Genomic DNA, 22,893 nt, shown 5'->3' on the forward strand with positions numbered 1-22,893 from the left:
TTCAGACCCATGGACAGCACTGTCCAATCAGCAAGGACAACCCAGGCTGTTCACCAAAAATGGGCCGGCATCTAAACTTAAATTCTTGCTTTTCAAATATAGATACCAAGAGAATAAACAAAATTTGACAATAGGAGTAAATTAGAAAGTTGCTTAAAATTGCATGCTCTATCTGAATCATGAAAGAAAAAAATGTGGGTACAGTGTCCCTTTAACCACTCCACTTCCCATTGACTTACATTATATACTGGGTTTTCAATTTACAATTTTTTTTTACAATTCCTTGATGAACACAACTGTAGCATAAATTGAGGGCTACTTAGGACTAGTTGCAGCAATACAATATTGAAGTCTGGAATTAGGATTGTTTGTCTGTAGTTATACACTGACATGTCTATCAACATGAACACACAAAACATCAAGGGAAAAAGCACAACATAAAATGCGAAGTATACTGCCAGAAGTTTTATTTCTTTGGACAAATCACATTTTCTTGCCCTCAGCGGATTCACATTTTCACACAAACGCATTTACAAACAAAATGCACGCATATTTTTTTCTCCACCTGCTCTGGTTAAGCAGCAGAGAAAAATTAATAAATAGCTATATATAATATATTACTCTTAATACTTATAACATTATTTTTGCTACTTTAAAATAAACACATCACTCACTAACGACCCCGTCACAATATTTACCATACAGCAAGCTTGAGATACACACACAGAACGACAGTTTTACTGGCACGTGAAATGACGTTAAATGGAGAGCGCAATGCGATAATTAACTGAATGTAGCGTCAAATTGGCTTGCTTTTTTTTTGGGGGGGGGGAAACCAAATCTGCCAGTTTATTGACTCAAAGCTGTGACATTTGATTTTGATGTAAACAAAACACCTCAGTGCACTGCAAAGGGTGGAAGGATGCAAGGTCACAAATAATCTCTAAAGAGATCGAGACACCGCCACACGTCACACATGGATAAAAAGACAAGGGTTGGGGGGGGGGAGAGCGCAAGAGATTTATCTAGCCATCAATTGGAGTAAGACTGCAACAAAACTCAGGAGCAGAGAGAATGCAGAAACATACAATGTGAACCTTTACCAATCTCACACTAGATAGTGCTAAAAGATTTAAAGTAGCATTTTAATATTTAAGATTTGTTTTTATATATATATCTTTATATATAAACAGATGGAAGAAAGGCTAGTATACCAAGGGATCTTGGGACAAAGTCCACTCGGGTTGCATAGACCCCAGATGCCCTAGGCCCTTTTTTGGCTTATTGTAAGGTTTTTGCCTGTAATTCTTTACATCAATAAAGGTCTGAATTGCAGCAATCTGGAATACACCATATTTTTTGTAAAGCAAAGTCCTTTTGTATGCAAAGCCTTTCTTCCATCTACTATTAGCATTTATCTCTGTGGACATAGAGCATTTTGCCTACTAAGTGCCCACAAAATATATATATTTATTTAAATATATATGCATAATATCTTTATATACTAAGGAATTTACCCTTTATTATACTGAAGTTCTCTCTTTCTCCCATCATCTGCAGTTTTATTCCCTTTCCTTTACAATTTCTCCATATTTGTCTCTTGACTCACACTCTTAGGAGTAGGATAAGCCGTGCATAGAGATTAGAGGGGGACGTTAACAATATATGCAGAGTATACAAATAGCCGCAGTGCTTGATGGGAGAGTTGTGATGTAGTCAGAGGGGAACAGTGAATCTTGGAAGATCCCTTCAATCTGAGAAGAGACTTGCGAAGGATTTCCTCAGGTTGCGTATGGTCTCAGCTTTCACCTCGTCATGGCTAAGACTGGACCGCGGAGCTGCTGATTCTGCAAGGGTGAAGGAGTTGGTGAGGGATTGGGACTTACTGGAAGATAATGAGAGATGGCGGGAGGGACAGGCCATGAGTCGGAAAGAGCAACATGAGTTGGACACAATATGCAAGATGGTTATAGTTTGGTGGTGAAATAGCAGAGTAAATAGAAACAAGTAACAAAAAAAGTGAAGTATTGAAAAGATGAAATATTAACATTGGGATTGTTATAAAAATAAACAGAGATTATTATAAAGTTAGAAACAAGATAAATTGGGTTGTGATGGAAGAGAAATGAACCAAGATACACAAGAAGAAAAGGATGCAAATTAATAGAGCAGAAGACAAAACAGAGACCAGAAAGTAATACACAAACAAATACAGACAACAGATGTTAGAAATAAGGAAATAATGTTGGTCGTTTTAGGGAAAGGTTGATAAAGGGATACAATGAAGGAAGAGGAAAAGAGAAACAATGAACAGTTTAAGTTGTGTAATCTTAAGAATGATTTGATTTTTTTTTTCTGCATTCACGAGAGCTGTGATAATAATGTCCTTGTTTATGTAATATATAGATTTTCATCAATGCAACAAGGTCTATTCCAATCCATTAGAAGAGACGTGCAAAGTATCATGCAGGGGTGGGGGGGTTAAATTCAAGACCGTTCCAATCCATTTGAAAACCACAAGAGAACTAACTTATGGTGTGATTCCCAGAAATTCACAATATATAATCCTTATCAATAATTTGCAGAAAACACTTTACAAGTAAATTGTCATACAATATAAATATATATATATAGATATATATATATATATATCCACACCTTTGTATGTTTTTTTTACTTTTAGATTTCTTGACATGCATTTTCCTCACTAGATATAAAATTAGATTTTCGAAAATTCTTCAAAGGACCTCACAGTACTTAGAAGACTTACTTCTTATCTCCCCAGAACGGGAGCATTAGATCATCGGCCCATAATCTTTACGTTTTTTTGAGCATTATATTATAATGTATCTCTCTCCTTCGCATCCAGAACCCAGAGCAGAGAACTTTAGATCATTGAGCCCTAAGAGGGAGAGGTACATTTGATAATAGAAGTAAGCTAGGATGTTTTTTTAACACTGTACACTATTCAAATTAGACGTGTGCGTTCAGAGGTTTCAGATGCCTCTGAATGCAAAAGAAGGCGGCCGACTGCGGCATTTGGCTCTTTTTGGAGTCATATTTATACTTATAAAAGTTCAACACACTAAGAACAGTGAAAATCCAGATCTTAGTGCATTGCACTTTCACAATAATAAATCCAGCTCTGAAAAGAACTGAATACTGTGATCGGCCGCCATCTTCCGTATTCAAAGGCATCCGAAATCTGTAAATGCACACGTCTAATTCAAATCATGAAAGTTTAAAATTCACTTCCATGTGTGTAAGTGAAAACACCTGTTTTATTTTGCATTGACTGTGTACATTTTGCTTATGTGACAGTTTGTGAAAAACCCCCAGGAAGCTTCTGAACTGGCTGTTTCTTATGTTTTCAGTTTTGCTGTTATATCATGAATGCAACATGGGCAATTTTCCAAACAGAAATAACACAATTCAAATGGATTGAAACACCCTATAAATGGAAGATAAAAGTTAGCGGGACATGCATACAATGTTTTCACATGGCTTTTCTGAAGGATTGGAATGTGAGGGGTGGGGGGGGGGTAGTTATTCTGGGTCTCAAGACTGAAGTCCAGGAAAGTCTTAGTAAAAAAACTTCTATATTTTCCTCTCACTGTCAACAGCATCAGAAGTACTGATTATTAAATGTATGTCTCAGTGACATACATGATAGCTCCTGTTATTCCAGTGTACAAGGAGATTTGTCTAAAATGATATATAATGCAGGCAATCAGATAAAATTTACCAATTAGCAACTAAATGTTTTATTTTTAAAGCCAGGTAGTGGTTCTGCCTCTTAAAGAATTTTTAAAATGTTTGTATCTACCTCACCTACATAGCATGCAATAAGGGGATGCAAAATATAGTATAGGAAGCTGAAACCTGTGTGTCCCACCCTGAACCTCGTTGGCTCTTACTTCAGCTGCGGCTGGGGTGGGGGCAGCTCGGAGCCCGGCTTCTGAGCTGGCTGAGGCTTTTGGGCCCCACCAGGGCGTGCAGGACCTTGCACAGGTGCTTGGGGATTAGGTCTAGGCTGCTGTGTCATTGGCCGTTGTGGTTGTTGTTGAGGCTGTGGTTGCTGCTGCTGTTGTTGCGGTGGAGGTTGTGGCCCTCCTGGAATTGACTGGCGTTGTTGGGTTGGCATCTGCTGTCCTGACTGGCGCATAGCATGTTGCTGTTGTTGTTGCTGCTGTTGTTGCTGATGGGCTGGAGGAGGAGGCTTTTGTTGGGGTCCTGCAGGAACTGCTTGTCTTGGAGGACCACCTTGGCGAGGTTGGGATGGCTGTACACCTACTGGCTTTGGACCTGTTGGCATAGGTGGAGCCTGTTGTTGACGTTGGGGTGACTGTGTGCCCTGAGGGCTTGGCTGCCTCTGAGGTGATTGCGATTGGCGAGGGGAAGGCTGCTGTGGCCGGACTTGCTGGGGCTGCTGCTGCTGCTGTGGCTGCTGCTGAGGAATCATTTGGCGTTGTTGGGCCCCTGGGCTAGGAAGATTTGGCGGATGTGGGGAGGGCTGGGGACCTAAACCCTGAAGCTGCTGACCTTGTGGAGGAGGTCTCTGCTGGGATGGAGGGCCCTGGCGCTGAGGACCTTGAGCTGTCTGTGGCCCTCCTAAAAGAAGAAGAACAATCATAAGAATAGGACACTAATAAGCATTCCTCGCATAAACGAGCCAGAAACCATAAATTTAAAAACCAGTCCCTGCTATTGACCTGTCAAAAATAATTATCAGCCTCAGTCATTGAGCAATTATATTTTACTGAACAATTACTGTGACTTTACACTGTATGCCGCATCTAAAAAAGACTGGGTTTAAAACTTTTCCACATTCTTTTCAATAGGACAAAACAACTTATACCATGTTTTAGGAAAAAGACAGAAATTCTGTCACTTAAACAATGGGAAGCACAAGTTCAAAACACACTAACCCTAGAAATGTTATTGAAATTTTTGGTCTGACCACTTAGATATATATGATTTAATGTTGTCTTTGTGGTACAACACATGACTAGCTCATCTTGCGCCAAGCTAAAAGTATATTGGGTAATCTTAGGACATAGAGGATGAGTAGACACAATACTATGTTCTCAGAAAAACATGGAATAATCATTCTTTTTTAAATTTTGTGTTATTATTATTTTCTAGATGACTCATGCTTACCTATCTCTTGGCAATAATTTGTCCCAGTTTTATATGCAAATTTTACCTGTTCTGTAGTTACTTCATCAGATTGTTGTCATAGACATTTTACTGTTTGCAGTTGGTGACTACCTAATAGTTACAATATTGGGAATCTGTAATATAGCTGGAAACAAATTAATGGTTGCAATTTATTCTTAGTTTCTTTTCTTTCATTTAAAGTGAAGGTAAAGTTTTACCTATCTGAATACACTAATGAATTAGTCATAGTCTAACAAACTCAATCGCTAACATTTTTTCCACAATACCTTATAAATTTATATAATAAAGAGGTTTTATAGTTGCCTACCGTTACTATCCTGACCCTTCCCAACAGCTATTTCCTTATCTTAGTTAGATTGACGTATAGAGCGGTCCCACCCGCTCTATACATGTCTACAAAGCGCGTTCATGATGATCATGATGAAGTGCGCATGCGCATAGCGGCGCTTGCTATCAGTAATGCGCATGCAGTAATCTGCTACTTATTTTCCAATGCGCAGGCGTCATTCTTCTCCTCTAACGTATTATGCCAATTCAATAATAATTTCAATAGGCATGCGTGAAACGGGAGCGCGCTTGTCTTTCAAGACCCAAAATTAATTCTGAATGCATGCGCAGGTCATCCGGGAGGTGGATGACGTAGATTGATGGCCGCCTAACGAACAGAATTTCAATAGGCTAGTAAAAAACGTGACCTGACAAAAAAAAATATGGGTTGAATTTACGGAGGAAAAAAAAGTGAGTATTAACTGCAAAAACTTAGTTTCTAGTCATAAAGTCATGAATGAAACTACTATTGATTTAGGGGAACAAGTATTATTATATCGATCAAGGTAACTTTACCTTTACTTTAAGGCACGGGACATGAAAGGGACATGAAACTTCAAATACACACCCACATATATATATATATATACAGTCGTATGCAAAAGTTTAGGCACCCCTGACAATTTCATTTATAAATAATTGGGTGTTTGGATCAGCAATTTCATTTTGATCTATTCAATAACTGAAGGACACAGTAATATTTCAGTAGTGAAATTAAGTTTTTTGGATTAACAGAAAATGTGCAATATGCATCAAAACAAAATTAGACAGGTGCACAAATTTGGGCACCCTTGTCATTTTGTTGATTTGAATACCTGTAACTTCCTAGCACTGATTAATTGGAACACACAATTGGTTTGGTCAGCCCATTAAGCCTTGAACTTCATAGACAAGTGCATCCAATCATGAGAAAAGGTATTTAAGGTGGCCAATTGCAAGTTGTTGTTCTCTTTGACTCTCCTCTGAAGAGTGGCAACATGGGGGCCTCAAAACAACTCTCAAATGACCTGAAAACAAAGATTGTTCAACATTATGGTTTAGGGGAAGGCTACAAAAAGCTATCGCAGAAATTTAAGCTATCAGTGTCCACTGTGAGGAACATAGTGAAGAAATGGAAGACCACAGGCACAGTTCTTGTTAAGGCCAGAAATAAAATATTGGAGAGGCAAAGGCAAAGGATGGTGAGAACGGTCAAAAACAGCCCACAGACCACGTCCAAAGACCTACAACATCATCTTGCTGCAGATGGTGTCACTGTGCATCGTTCAACAATTCAGTGTATGGGAGAGTGATGCGGAAGAAGCCTTTTCTGCACACACGCCACAAACAGTCGCTTGAGGTATGCAAACGCACATTTGAACAAGCCAGCTTCATTTTGGAAGAAGGTGCTGTGGACTGATGAAACGAAGATTGAGTTATTTGGTCATAACAAGGGGCGTTATGCATGGTAGCAAAAGAACACAGCGTTCCAAGACAAACCCTTGCTACCCACAGTAAAATGTGGTGGACGTTTCATCATGCTGTGGTGGGGCTGTGGGGCCAGTGCCGGTACTGGGAATCTTGTTAAAGTTGAGGGTTGCATAGATTCCACTCAATATCAGCAGATACTTGAGAATAATGTTGAGGAATCAGTCACAAAGTTGAAGTTACGCCAGAGCTGCATATTTCAACAAGACAACGACCCAAATCACTGCTAAAAATCTACTCTGGCATTTATGCAGAGGAATAAGTACAATGTTCTGGAATGGCCATCACAGTCCCCAGACCTGAATATCATTGAAAATCTGTGGGGTGATTTGAAGCGGGCTGTCCATGCTCGGCAACCATCAAACTAACTGAACTGGAGATGTTTTGCAAGGAGGAATGGTCCAAAAACATAATTTATGCTTACCTGATAAATTCCTTTCTTCTGTAGTGTGATCAGTCCACGGGTCATCATTACTTCTGGGATATTACTCCTCCCCAACAGGAAGTGCAAGAGGATTCACCCAGCAGAGCTGCATATAGCTCCTCCCCTCTACGTCACTCCCAGTCATTCGACCAAGGACCAACGAGAAAGGAAAAGCCAAGGGTGAAGTGGTGACTGGAGTATAAATTAAAAAATATTTACCTGCCTTAAAAACAGGGCGGGCCGTGGACTGATCACACTACAGAAGAAAGGAATTTATCAGGTAAGCATAAATTATGTTTTCTTCTGTTAAGTGTGATCAGTCCACGGGTCATCATTACTTCTGGGATACCAATACCAAAGCAAAAGTACACGGATGACGGGAGGGATAGGCAGGCTCTTTATACAGAAGGAACCACTGCCTGAAGAACCTTTCTCCCAAAAATAGCCTCCGATGAAGCAAAAGTGTTAAATTTGTAAAATTTGGAAAAAGTATGAAGCGAAGACCAAGTTGCAGCCTTGCAAATCTGCTCAACAGAGGCCTTATTCTTGAAGGCCCAAGTGGAAGCCACAGCTCTAGTAGAATGAGCTGTAATTCTTTCAGGAGGCTGCTGTCCAGCAGTCTCATAAGCTAAACGAATTATGCTACGAAGCCAAAAAGAAAGAGAGGTAGCAGAAGCCTTTTGACCTCTCCTCTGCCCAGAGTAAACGACAAACAGAGAAGACGTTTGTCGAAATTCCTTAGTTGCCTGTAAGTAAAATTTTAGAGCACGGACTACATCCAGGTTGTGCAGTAGACGTTCCTTCTTCGAAGAAGGATTTGGGCACAAAGAAGGAACAACAATCTCTTGATTGATATTCCTGTTAGTAACTACCTTAGGTAAGAACCCAGGTTTAGTACGCAGAACTACCTTATCCGAATGAAAAATCAAATAAGGAGAATCACAATGTAAGGCTGATAATTCAGAGACTCTTCGAGCCGAGGAAATAGCCATTAAAAATAGAACTTTCCAAGATAACAACTTTATATCAATGGAATGAAGGGTTTCAAACGGAACGCCCTGTAAAACATTAAGAACAAGGTTTAAACTCCATGGTGGAGCAACAGTTTTAAACACAGGCTTAATCCTGGCCAAAGCCTGACAAAAAGCCTGGACGTCAGGAACTTCTGACAGACGTTTGTGTAACAGAATGGACAGAGCTGAGATCTGTCCCTTTAATGAACTAGCAGATAAACCCTTTTCTAAACCCTCTTGTAGAAAAGACAATATCCTAGGAATCCTAACCTTACTCCAAGAGTAACCTTTGGATTCACACCAATATAGGTATTTACGCCATATCTTATGGTAAATCTTTCTGGTAATAGGCTTCCTAGCCTGTATTAAGGTATCAATAACTGACTCAGAAAACCCACGTCTTGATAAAATCAAGCGTTCAATTTCCAAGCAGTCAGCTTCAGAGAAGTTAGATTTTGATGTTTGAAGGGACCCTGTATCAGAAGGTCCTGTTTCAGAGGTAGAGACCAAGGTGGACAGGATGACATGTCCACCAGGTCTGCATACCAAGTCCTGCGTGGCCACGCAGGTGCTATTAGAATCACTGATGCTCTCTCTTGTTTGATTCTGGCAATCAATCGAGGAAGCATCGGGAAGGGTGGAAACACGTAAGCCATCCTGAAGTCCCAAGGTGCTGTCAGGGCATCTATCAGGACTGCTCCTGGATCCCTGGATCTGGACCCGTAACGAGGAAGCTTGGCGTTCTGTCGAGACGCCATGAGATCTATCTCTGGTTTGCCCCAACGTCGAAGTATTTGGGCAAAGACCTCCGGATGGAGTTCCCACTCCCCCGGATGAAAAGTCTGACGACTTAAGAAATCCGCCTCCCAGTTCTCCACTCCCGGGATGTGGATTGCTGACAGGTGGCAAGAGTGAGACTCTGCCCAGCGAATTATCTTTGATACTTCCATCATAGCTAGGGAGCTTCTTGTCCCTCCCTGATGGTTGATGTAAGCTACAGTCGTGATGTTGTCCGACTGAAACCTGATGAACCCCCGAGTTGTCAACTGGGGCCAAGCCAGGAGGGCATTGAGAACTGCTCTCAATTCCAGAATGTTTATTGGCAGGAGACTCTCCTCCTGACTCCATTGTCCCTGAGCCCTCAGAGAATTCCAGACGGCACCCCAACCTAGAAGGCTGGCGTCTGTTGTTACAATTGTCCAGTCTGGTCTGCTGAATGGCATCCCCCTGGACAGATGTGGCCGAGAAAGCCACCATAGAAGAGAATTTCTGGTCTCTTGATCCAGATTCAGAGAAGGGGATAAGTCTGAGTAATCCCCATTCCACTGACTTAGCATGCACAGTTGCAGTGGTCTGAGGTGTAAGCGTGCAAAGGGTACTATGTCCATTGCCGCTACCATTAAGCCGATTACCTCCATGCATTGAGCCACTGACGGGTGTTGAATGGAATGAAGGGTGCGGCAAGCACTTTGAAGTCTTGTTAGCCTGTCCTCTGTCAGGTAAATCTTCATTTCTACAGAATCTATAAGAGTCCCCAGGAAGGGAACTCTTGTGAGTGGAACGAGTGAACTTTTCTTTTCGTTCACCTTCCATCCATGTGACCTTAGAAATGCCAGTACTAACTCTGTATGAGACTTGGCAGTTTGAAAGCTTGAAGCTTGTATCAGAATGTCGTCTAGGTATGGAGCTACCGAGATTCCCCGCGGTCTTAGTACCGCCAGAAGAGCACCCAGAACCTTTGTGAAGATTCTTGGAGCTGTAGCCAATCCGAATGGAAGAGCCACAAACTGGTAATGCCTGTCTAGGAAGGCAAACCTTATGTACCGGAAATGATCTTTGTGAATCGGTATGTGAAGGTAAGCATCTTTTAAATCTACAGTGGTCATGTACTGACCCTCTTGGATCATAGGTAAAATTGTCCGAATAGCCTCCATCTTGAACGATGGAACTCTTAGGAATTTGTTTAGGATCTTTAAGTCCAGGATTGGTCTGAAAGTTCCCTCTTTTTTGGGAACCACAAACAGATTTGAGTAAAACCCCTGTCCCTGTTCCGCTCGTGGAACTGGATGGATTACTCCCATTAACAAGAGCTCTTGTACGCAGCGTAGAAACGCCTCTTTCTTTGTCTGGATTGATGACAACCTTGACAGATGAAATCTCTCTCTTGGAGGAGAGTATTTGAAGTCCAGAAGGTATCCCTGAGATATTATCTCTAGCGCCCAGGGATCCTGGACATCTCTTGCCCAAGCCTGGGCGAAGAGAGAAAGTCTGCCCCCCACTAGATCCGATCCCGGATCGGGGGCCCTCAATTCATGCTGTTTTAGGGGCAGCAGCAGGTTTCCTGGTCTGCTTGCCCTTGTTCCAGGACTGGCTAGGTTTCCAGCCTTGTCTGTAGCGGGCAACAGCTCCTTCCTGTTTTGGTGCAGAGGAAGTTGATGCTGCTCCTGCTTTGAAATTACGAAAGGAACGAAAATTAGACTGTCTAGCCTTAGCTTTGGCTTTGTCCTGAGGCAGGGCATGGCCTTTACCTCCTGTAATGTCAGCGATAATCTCTTTCAACCCGGGCCCGAATAAGGTCTGCCCTTTGAAAGGTATATTAAGCAATTTAGACTTAGAAGTAACATCAGCTGACCAGGATTTTAGCCACAGCGCCCTGCGTGCCTGAATGGCGAATCCTGAATTCTTCGCCGTAAGTTTAGTAAGATGTACTACGGCCTCCGAAATGAATGAATTAGCTAGTTTAAGGACTCTAAGCCTGTCCGTAATGTCGTCCAGAGTAGCTGAACTAATGTTCTCTTCCAGAGACTCAATCCAGAATGCCGCTGCAGCCGTGATCGGCGCAATGCATGCAAGGGGTTGCAATATAAAACCTTGTTGAACAAACATTTTCTTAAGGTAACCCTCTAATTTTTTATCCATTGGATCTGAAAAAGCACAGCTATCCTCCACCGGGATAGTGGTACGCTTAGCTAAAGTAGAAACTGCTCCCTCCACCTTAGGGACCGTTTGCCATAAGTCCCGTGTGGTGGCGTCTATTGGAAACATTTTTCTAAATATCGGAGGGGGTGAGAACGGCACACCGGGTCTATCCCACTCCTTAGTAACAATTTCAGTAAGTCTCTTAGGTATAGGAAAAACCTCAGTACTCGCCGGTACCGCAAAATATTTATCCAACCTACACATTTTCTCTGGTATTGCAACTGTGTTACAATCATTCAGAGCCGCTAACACCTCCCCTAGTAATACACGGAGGTTTTCCAGTTTAAATTTAAAATTTGAAATATCTGAATCCAGTCTGTTTGGATCAGAACCGTCACCTACAGAATGAAGTTCTCCGTCCTCATGTTCTGCCACCTGTGACGCAGTGTCTGACATGGCCCTAATATTATCAGCGCACTCTGTTCTCACCCCAGAGTGATCACGCTTACCTCTTAGTTCTGGTAATTTAGCCAAAACTTCAGTCATAACAGTAGCCATATCCTGTAATGTGATTTGTAATGGCCGCCCAGATGTACTCGGCGCTACAATATCACGCACCTCCCGGGCGGGAGATGCAGGTACTGACACGTGAGGCGAGTTAGTCGGCATAACTCTCCCCTCGTTGTTTGGTGAAATTTGTTCAATTTGTACAGATTGACTTTTATTTAAAGTAGCATCAATACAGTTAGTACATAAATTTCTATTGGGCTCCACTTTGGCATTGCAACAAATGACACAGGTATCATCCTCTGAATCAGACATGTTTAACACACTAGCAAATAAACTTGCAACTTGGAATACAATTCAATTAGAATAATATTAAAAACGTACTGTGCCTTTAAGAAGCACAGAAGATCTATGACAGTTGAAAATTAATAAATTGAAACAGTTATAGCCTCAATCCTTGTAAACAACACAACTTTAGCAAAGGTTTAATCCCATTAGCAAAGATAACAAATTCTGAAAGCAGGAAACAAATTACAGAATAAACGTTTTTTATCTCAGTCAACTATAATTCTCACAGCTCTGCTGAGAGAAATTACCTCCCTCAAAATAAGTTTTGAAGACCCCTGAGCTCTGTAGAGATGAACCGGATCATGCAGGAAATACAATGAGCTGCTGACTGAAATATCTGATGCGTAGCAAAAGCGCCAAAAAACGGCCCCTCACCCTCACACACAGCAGTGAGAGAGAACAGAAACTGTCAGAAAAAAGATTAAGCAACTGCCAAGTGGAAAAATAGAGCCCAAACATTTATTCACTCAGTACCTCAGCAAATGAAAACGATTTTACATTCCAGCAAAAACGTTAAACATAATTTCTAGTTATTAAACAGCTTTATGTACTTCTTACAGAGTAATTCTAGTGAAGTACCATTCCCCAGAATACTGAAGTGTAAAGTATATATACATGACATTATATCGGTATGGCAGGATTTTCTCATCAATTCCATTGTCAGAAAATAAAAGCTGCTACATACCTCTATGCAGATTCATCTGCCCGCTGTCCCCTGATCTGAAGTTTACCTCTCCTCAGATGGCCGAGAAACAGCAATATGATCTTAACTACTCCGGCTAAAATCATAGCAAAAACTCTGGTAGATTCTTCTTCAAACTCTGCCAGAGAGGTAATAACACACTCCGGTGCTATTTTAAAATAACAAACTTTTGATTGAAGATATAAAACTAAGTATAATCACCATAGTCCTCTCACACATCCTATCTAGTCGTTGGGTGCAAGAGAATGACTGGGAGTGACGTAGAGGGGAGGAGCTATATGCAGCTCTGCTGGGTGAATCCTCTTGCACTTCCTGTTGGGGAGGAGTAATATCCCAGAAGTAATGATGACCCGTGGACTGATCACACTTAACAGAAGAAATACCTTCATCCAGACGGCATCTTCTATCTTTATTCCGGCGGTGTCTCATTACAGGCTATAGGAAGCATCTAGAGGCTGTTATTTCTGCTAAAGGAGGCTCTACTAAATATTGAGGCAATATTTCTGTTGGGGTGCCCAAATTTATGCACCTGTCTAATTTCGTTTTGATGCATAATGCACATTTTCTGTTAATCCAATAAATCTCATTTCACTACTGAAATATTACTGTGTCCTTCAGTTATTTGATAGATCAAAATGAAATTGCTGATCCAAACACCAAATTATTTATAAATGAAAATCATGGACATTGTCAGGGGTGCCTAAACTTTTGCATACGACTATACATATATATATATATATATATATATATATATATATATATATAAACACAGAAGAGAACTCTCACTTCAAAGTCAAATTGCCAGGGTGCTAGTGGACAATGAATAGAAGTAACAAAAACTTGCACTCGCTGGTCTTTTTTCTCAAAAAACACACACTTTACTGTGACGTTTCGGAGATAGAGTATCCCCTTCCTCAGGATAGGAAGGGGATACTCTATCTCCGAAACGAGATACTCTATCTCCGAAACATCACAGTAAAGTGTGTGTTTTTTGAGAAAAAAGACCAGCGAGTGCAAGTTTTTGTTACATATATATATATATATATATATATAGAGAGAGAGAGAGAGAGAGAGAGAGAGAGAGAGAGAGAGAGAGAGAGAGAGAGAGAGATATTAGATAGGTCGATAGATAGATATCTTGGATAATGAAAGTAACACTAAGGTTTTACAAAACATTTATAAAACCAGGATGAGTCCTTAACCTCTCCAACTCTCAAACACTATCCAATTACTGTTCTCCTGCTATATATGAAAAACAAAAAGGATATTGATTTTTCAAAATTAACTCCAAGAATTTGGAACGTATGTACTTAATTGCATCTAGAATACATTTTTTTTTTGACTGGCTTTAATGGCTAGTGGGGGTGGGATACTAGTATATAATTCTGTAATATCCTGCTCCATTTATATTTGTCTTCATTCTATTTTTTCCTTTTGTTCAATTGTATATTGGAAATCTCATAAATAAGATTCTAAAGTAATTACAGGAAGTTTCATGAAATAATCCACATATTCAGAAAGGCGAGAAGTAAGAGAGTCAATACCTAAAACAATGGGGCAATCATTTGTTTTTCCTTTTCTTATTTTTTGGTTAAGTCCTGCTGTGAATATATATGCTTACTATATTATTGTACAGTTGGAAATTAGTCCTCAAATATTAAATCCATATTTTATACACAAGGCTGTTTTATGGATATTGTTTATAGACTGTTTTTTCCATCACACATTTATTTTGGATTTACAATAACTGTTTACAATTTCTGATTTTCCACGGATGATTACCTTTTATTGTATAATATATATATATATATATATATATATATATATATATATATACACACACACATATAAAATTATATATATATATAAATATATTCATTCCCCGCATCTTTGTGTCAATTAAGTTAATATTTGTCTCTTTATATAGATGACTACTAACTGGCGATAAGATCTGTACCTATCAGCATGGGACATAGGAGTTTAACAAACTACAGAAAATAATAATAATCAATTTTTATTTACATACAACTATATCAATTTAAGATAAATAGCTTTTTCTGAGAATTTTTATTCCAAAGAATCACATTCTCATATATAAAACCACTGGCCACCCAAATTGCCCTTTATTTTGTGCTGTAATTTTTTATGTATTTTTTGTAATGTTGTAGATATTTATATTTAGTTTTATTTATAAGAAGTAGATTTAACATTGAACTCGAATTATCATGACGACATTAAAGGAACATAAAGCCCAAAAGTTTTCTTTCATGATTCAGATATGGGCATGCAATTCTAAATAACTTTCCAATTTACTTCTATTATCTAATTTGTTTTGTTCTCTTGGTATTCTTTGTTGAAAACCAACGCACTACTGGGAGCTGCTGATTGGTGGCTGCACATATGTACCTCATCAGTGGCTCACCGGATGTGTTCAGCTAGCTCCCAGTAGTGCTTTGTTGCTCATTTGACAAAGGATACCTAGAGAATGAAGCAAATTAGATAATAGAAGTTAATTGGAAAGTTCTTTAAAATTGTATGCTTTATCTGAATCATGAGAGAAAGATTTGGATTCCATGTACCTTTAAGTGTATACAATTCAGATAATATAGTACATTATTTGTATGTATATGCTAAACTGGAGATACTATTGTCTGTGATTATGTGAAGATCTGTCTGTCACATACTGTAAGTATTTCAGTAATCAGGGCAATTTTTATTTTATATTTTGTTCAATTGTCATTTTGTCTTTAGCGCTTCTTATTCTTGACTAGATCCAGTTAATTAGATTTACCTTGAGGAGGGGGTCTCTGCTGCTGCTGCTGCTGGGCAGGGGCTGGGGATCGTGCATGAACAGCTTGAGCCTAAAACAAACCACAAAAAAATAAATCAATAAAAATAACAAATAGTATCTTTGTGGTAGTAAAGCTGAGGGTGTTATTACATCTTCAGTTTGTTTATTACATTACTTATGCTTGCACTGAGTACCCTGCTTAATCACTTTATAAATGTGTTTTTTACACCATATGGGAGCTTGGACTAGTTAGCCATAGCCCACAGTCTACAGTGGCTTATATTTAGTAATGTATTATTCATCATTTTAAAAGGATTTCCCCTTTCTTTTATTTTTTTATTGATAACTTCATTTGTACAATGTCCATTACTTCCTGCCACAGCACCAGAAAGGGGCTGGGTCTCTGCAGGAGGGATTATCTAGCTTCATGTCAAATGTCTTCTAGAGTAACATGAGCTGCCATTCAGGTAGATTATGAGTTGTGCGTTCGTCTTGATTTGAACAGTCAATAGAATTTCAGAAGCTCTCATCCTATTGGCTGTTTTGAACAGCCAATAGGATTTCAGTAGCTCTCATCCTATTGGCTGATTTGAATTTCCAAAATCAAATCAGCCAATAGGAATGCAAGGGATGCCATTTTGAAACATCTCCCTTGCATTGAAGATTCAGTGTACGGCGGAGACCGTATGAAGAGGATGCTCCGCTCCGAATGTCTTCAGGATGGACCCGCTCCGCGCCGCCGGGATAAAGATAGAAGACACAGCCGGGATGAAGACAGAAGATGCCGCCTGGATGAAGATGGAGCCGCCGGAATGAAGATCCTTCAAGCGGGACTTCAGCAACTGTAAGTGGATCTTCAGGGCTTAGTGTTTGGATTTTTAAAACCTTTTTGGTTTTGTTTTTAATTTAGGGTTTGGGCTTTTCTTAAAAGAGCTAAATGCCCTTTTCAGGGCAATGCAAAAGAGCAAAATGCCCTTTTAAGGGCAATACCCATACAAATGACCTTTTCAGGGCAATGGGTAGATTAGCTTTTTTTAGATAGTTTTTATTTTTATTTTGTGGGTTTGGGGGGGGGGGGGTTTGTAATGTTAGTGGGTCTTTGTATTTTTTTTTTCAGGTAAAAGAGCTATTTAACTTAGGACAATGACCTACAAAATGCCCTTTTAAGGGCTATTGGTAGTTTATTATAGATTAGGTTTTTTATTTTGGGGTGTTTTTTTAAGAAATGGGTATTAGAATACAAATACTTGTTATTATTTTGGATAATTTGTTTGGTATTTTGTGTAATTTCTTTTCATTTTGGGGTGGGTTTTTCTATTTAGAATAGACATTTTTTATTTTTATTGGGCAGCAAAAGAGCTGAATGCCCTTTTAAGGGCAATGCCCATTCAAATGCCCTTTTCAGGGCAATGAGTAGATTAGGTTTTACTTTATTTGTGGGTTTGGGGGGTTGTATACTGTTAGGGGGTGTTTGATTTTCTTTTTTAGCAAAAGAACTGATATCTTTAGGGAAACGCCCTACAAAGGCCCTTTTAAGGGCCCACAAAAGGCCCTTTTAAGGGCCCCTGGTAGTTTATTATAGATTAGGGTTTTTTATTTTGGGGTGTTTTTTTAAAGGGTATTAAAATAGGAATATTTTTTATTGTTTTGGATAATTTTGTTTGTTATTTTTTGTAATGGCAGGTTTTTTTATTTTTTTTTATTTTTAGTGTTTTTTATTTTTTGTAATGTTAGGTTTTAGTGTAAGGCAGCTTAGGTTTTATTTCACAGGTAAGTTTGTATTTATTTTAACTAGGTAGTTATTAAATAGTTATTAACTATTTACTAACTAGTCTACATAGTTAAAATAAATACAAACTTACCTGTGAAATAAAAATGAAATCTATGTTAGCTATAATATAACTATTAGCTATATTGTAGCTATCTTAGGTTTTATTTCATAGGTAAGTATGTATTTAGTTTTAAATACGTATTATTTAGTTAATAATTGTATAATAGTAACTTTAATTTAGCTCTATTTTAATTATGTTAAAGTTAAGGGTGTTAGGGTTACGTTTAGGGGTTAATATAGTTTAATTTAGGTTGTTGCGATGTGGGGGGCTGGCGGTTTAGGGGTTAATAGATTTATTTTTAGTGGTAGTGATGTGTGAGGCCAGAGGTTTAGGGGTTAATAGCTTTATTTTGTGGCGGCGATGTAGGGGAGAGGCGGAATAGGGGCAAATAGATTTATTATAGTGTGTGCGATGTTGGGATGCAAGGGAATAGGGGTTAATAACTTTAGTATAGTGGCGGCGATATCGGGAGCAGCAGATTAGGGGATAATAGATTTATTTAGGTGGCAGCGATATCGGGGCGGCAGATTAGGGGTTAATAACATGTTAGTGTCGGCGATGTCGGGGGCAGCAGATTAGGGGTGTTAAGACTTGGGGTTTATGTTAGGGTGTTAGGTCTAAACGTAAAAAAAAAAAATCCCCATAGACATCAATGGGGCTGCGTTACGGAGCTTTTCATTCCACGATCGCAGGTGTTTTTTCTGACCCGCTCTCCCTATTGATGTCTATGGGGAAAGCGTGCACAAGCACGTCAAAACAGAGCTTGTATTTTGTGCGGTAGGAAGCTTAAAACCACTATATCGCTCGCAAAAGCCGGCTGTTTCAAAACTTGTAGTGGCTGCTCTATAGAGGGTTAAATAACGCAACTTTTGTTGCGTTCGTTAAATTTCCTATAGCGCGCATAACTTGTAATCTACCTGATAGTGTTTAGTTAAAGTAAGAGAAGCAGGGAGTCCGTTTTGCCCATGCTCAATAGAGACAGAATGCAACTTAAGTTGCCAACATGCCTGCTCCCTCATTTCCCGAGGGCAGTGGCTACACTGAGAATTTCTAAGGGCTAATTTTGCAAGAAAACACAAGTACAAGGGAAAGAGAAGAGTGGATAGAGAATGTAGATAGAGGGAGAGACAAACAGGGGAGATAGTGTAAAAAAGAAAAGGGGAGAGTGAATGGAGAAGGGAGTAAAAAGAGAGGGGAGAGGCAGATTGAAGTAAAAGAGGATGGGGAGAGAGATGGAGGAAAGATGGAAAAGAGTAGAAAGTGAAGAGAGAAGAGAGTGAAGAGGAAGACAGAGGGGAAGAGACAGGGAGAGAGTGAAAAGAAAGTGGAAGAGAGAGAAGGGAGAGACCAGAGAAATAGGGAATAGAGAAGAGAACAAAGAGGAAGGAGACAAGAGGATCTTGTCTATCAGATCTGGTTACATATGGGTTAAAATGCTGTGTTCTGCTTTGAGCTGCAGAGAGGGAACCTCGGAGGAACGAACCAAAATGCAACCTCTCATCCCTTTTATATGTTCATTGCTGCCAGTGTCCTTGTGCCTACTGATTATTCTGAAGCTGGCATAAGATGGAGGAAAGGGAGGACAGCCAGAGAAGTTGTGATTGTGCCTAAGAGGTTGTGCAAGGAGAAAGCTTGTGAACAGAACAGGTATACTAGCAAAAACTAACTGTCCCCGGAGCAAAACAAGTAAAATAAATAGCACATATTGTTTAAGCCCTTGTGTGAGGCCCCATCATGAGAAAGGCCTTTTTGTCGGTCACCTATTTGGCCTAACACTAGTGCTGCCTATCCCCATCACCCGAGGTAGCAAGCAGGTCAGGTGGTACCATGGCTAGAGAAACTGGCCTAATAGCAAAGGGTCTTTAAAATGGGAATAGCATTTTCAAGAATTGATTGCTCCTTAGGAATGAAATTGTGCCACTCATTTTATTCCGAGTTTCTGCACTTAAACAGTCATGCGGAAGAATATATACTATGGTTACAGGCTCTGTTGCTGTTCCCCTGCAGAGTAAATGGCACTATGTTCCCCTAAGCCACCTCCCCTGGTCAGCAGTACACTGTGACTCTTATCTCCTGCTATTGCAGTTTGTGGCGGTTCTAGAAACTTTTTTATGCAGGGGCAAAACCCTTATTATGCAGGGCAAACACTCCTGGGTTTAGGAGTGAAATAAAATGAAATAATATATAATATAATACATATATAAAAAGCCCAAGAAAGTGCACTCTCACAAATTATACAACATCCGCCAGGGTGCCAGCCAACTAATTTAAAATACAGACAAGGAGGCACTCGTTGGTCCTTTTAAAGTTGTAGCTTTAATGTGCATAACATTTCGTGGATACTCTTTCTTTCCTTGGTCTGAGGAAGGGGAGAGTAAAAAGACCCATGAGTGCCTCCTTGTACCTTTATACTTGTACTTTTATATATATATATTATTAGTCCAGAGATTTAGATATCAAAATAACAAGAGTATTGCATTGAGCAATGATACTTTGTTATTTTGATATCTATAAATATATATATTATCATCAATTTGAAAAGCACCAACAGATTCAGCAGCAAAATAAACACAGGTATGATATGAAGGTAACATTTATAGAGAACAAATGGAAGCATTTCTTTTTTTTAACCGTGGGCTACTGTAGCAGCTAAAAGCGGTGATCGATTGAATCAAATAAAGAAGCTTTCTACATGAAGTATCTTATACTTCATGAATGAAAGTGCCCTTTATTTGTTTAAATAGTAAATCCTAGCATTTGCAAAACGCTAGGATTTACTTTCACTTTAAGCTGATGCTCTAACTGTTATTTTACTAATTCAGAGCATTCTCACACTGCTGACGCAGAAGAGACCAAGACAAAACTACCCCGGGGGAACAAGGATAAAAATCCCCAACACCGGGAGATCTGGACCGAACACTGGAGAACGATTCCCCAACCGGTTATCCCAAAGGACCGCTAAGACAGAGACAAAAACCCAATACTATATCGAAGACTCGACTTAGGCTGAATCCATCACTCCCCACCACAGCGCCAACGAGGCCTGAAGGAGAAATGGAGGACACAACCTGATGAAGCATACTAACTTTGTAAGCTCTAAGGCAACAAACCTTACTGTCTGAAAGACCAAGACGCATCCAAAGGAACCAACCTGGTGCCAACACCAGGACTCAGGTCTAGGTCCACCTCTGAGGTTGGAACCGGCAGGAAGCAAATCCCAAAAGGTCCACTAGCAGACACTGGAAAACCAGGAACGCCAGACTCGGGAGCCGCCGCAACACCTATAAACAGGCTACTGCCTCATTAAACCCCAGATCCATAAAAAACTTAGGATCCCAGCGAGGTTCCGGAAACAAGGAGGATTTAAATGGACATCCAGCGTCAGGAGCTGGATCTGAACCATCCACCTTCTAGATGTAAAGCCTTAAAAGGCTGTGCAGGGATTTGAACCAGTGGCCCCTGTATGTTGAGCCACTGCCAGTTCTAAATAGACCTCCTAGATAACCAGCAGGTTACCCTGGACTGCTCCAGACAGGAAAGATATCCTTTTTCCTAAATCCAGGTAGAGAGAACTGTGTATTTTCCCTGAACAAAGAGATCTAATAAGCTCTGGTTAAAATTATTTGACCAAAAAGGACGGAAAACCCCTCCCCTTATTGGACCAGACACCAACGGTGTACTGACACTGCGGAGACTACCGGCACAAGACTCCAAAAGTCACCTAGTCCAGAAAGACGGAATGAAAAACTCAACTCTGGCCTCTAGGACCCCCGGGCCCATATGATCCAGCATCAAGTGCCCATCCAGAAGAACCTAAGACAGGTCCTGCCTGGCCTTCGGTATAGATGGACCTGCTCTGCCTGGACCAGATAACTGGAAAGAGCTCCTTCTCTATAGCAGAATGGAAGAACAACCTTAACTGTTACCCAAAACAGGTCCTGCCCGTCATCAAGGGTACGACACGTCTTGTCATAAAAAAATTGAAACAAATGGCAAATTCTTAAGTTCCAGCAGTGTTAGGAAAAACTGAGAATAAACAAAATAAGGAAAATAAGCTCAGAGGCTTAATTCTTATCTCTAGATAATCGAGGGAAACCTCACCCCGAACAGAGATTTAGAGGCTTCTATCGGAAAACTCCAACGATCACGACCATCAAAGTCGATACAACCAAAACAACCCAGTGAAGAAACTTCTTTATAAACAAGAGTTTCCACAAGAACCCCAGAGCTCTAAAAACAAAAACTATCCGAAACGAATTAGAAATGAAATAGTTAAACGTACAAAAGGGAAGTCAAAAAAAGGGTGTGCAAACTAAAACAAAACAGGTCCTGCCTGTTATACAACACAACCCGCTATAGAGCTCAGGATTGGGATTCTATAAATATATACATATAGCAGATAAAGAAGAGGATCCAACCCTCTCCACTCGTCTAATCAAGATCGTTATCTGAATTAGAGGACTGAGATCCACCTGACGGATCAGGACTGGGGACATCTAACATTGCCAAAACATCTCTCAGAAGTAAACGTAGGCATGCCACTCTCCATCTAAATGCAAAATCCTCCTCAGTCGGAGGAGACAAATCAGGCGACTCTAACCCCGGAGGTTCTATCTCTGAAGCCTCAGAGGGAACTGCATCTCCAGTCCTTTTACACGACGGCCCGTGGGTAGGAGAGCACGGATTAACCCTTTACTTGCACGTAGCAGGAAGAGGCAAACTCGCTAAAGCCATAGAGAACACCCTATTGCGGCATATGGAACATAATTGAGTGGGCTGATCTACCCAGTCCTCCTCACAAAATATGCAGGTATTAAAATCTGTATCAGAGGAATCCACTAGAATATCAGAATCCTCCATAATTCTAATTACATTTTTTATCCAAAAAACAACTGGCACCTTAAACCACCAATGGCTGGGGCACTCACCACTTCCTATGACCCAGACAGGTAGAGAAATTAACTCTTCTCAATAGCCCCTCGGTCAGGAATCGGAAATGGAAAACCAGACGTGACTACTCCCAGTCACATGGTGCCTCATGCAGGACCACCCCTGCTAAGGAAAAGCGCGCCAGTTTAATAAAACTGCGCAGCTCTGTAACCTGTATGTTCCATATCAGCCTATGAGCCCAAAATGTCTCCTACGCATACACATTCAAAATCCCATAACAAACATGATTAACAAGACCCCACTGTTCAATAATCAGGAGATATTAACCCTTGATTCCATAAAGATAAAGGAGTCCCACTGAGACCCTATCTTCTATCGTTAACATGTGTGTAAAAAATGAAACGATCTTAGCGGAATCTATGCCGTGGAACAGCAACACGGTCCTTCAAGTTTGACAGATTGTAGCAGCGCTTCTGACATGGACTTGTGTG

At 40.2% G+C, this 22,893-nt stretch overlaps 1 protein-coding gene across 1 annotated transcript in view; it reads right to left on the reverse strand.

The window, feature by feature from the left end:
- Positions 1 to 450: 450 nt before the first annotated feature.
- SYN1 (synapsin I) overlaps positions 451 to 22,893 on the reverse strand; it is a 437,372-nt gene continuing 414,929 nt past the window's right edge. The window contains exons 11-13 of the mRNA XM_053695581.1: positions 15,681 to 15,750; positions 3,918 to 4,611; positions 451 to 1,885 (exon numbers count right to left, since the gene is read on the reverse strand). Of these exons, the coding sequence (XP_053551556.1) occupies positions 1,750 to 1,885; positions 3,918 to 4,611; positions 15,681 to 15,750 (900 nt within the window). The 3' untranslated portion in view covers positions 451 to 1,749. The remainder of the gene's footprint in view (positions 1,886 to 3,917; positions 4,612 to 15,680; positions 15,751 to 22,893) is intronic.

The sequence above is a fragment of the Bombina bombina genome, chromosome 12, assembly GCF_027579735.1.
Source record: "Bombina bombina isolate aBomBom1 chromosome 12, aBomBom1.pri, whole genome shotgun sequence".
Taxonomy (NCBI): domain Eukaryota; kingdom Metazoa; phylum Chordata; class Amphibia; order Anura; family Bombinatoridae; genus Bombina; species Bombina bombina.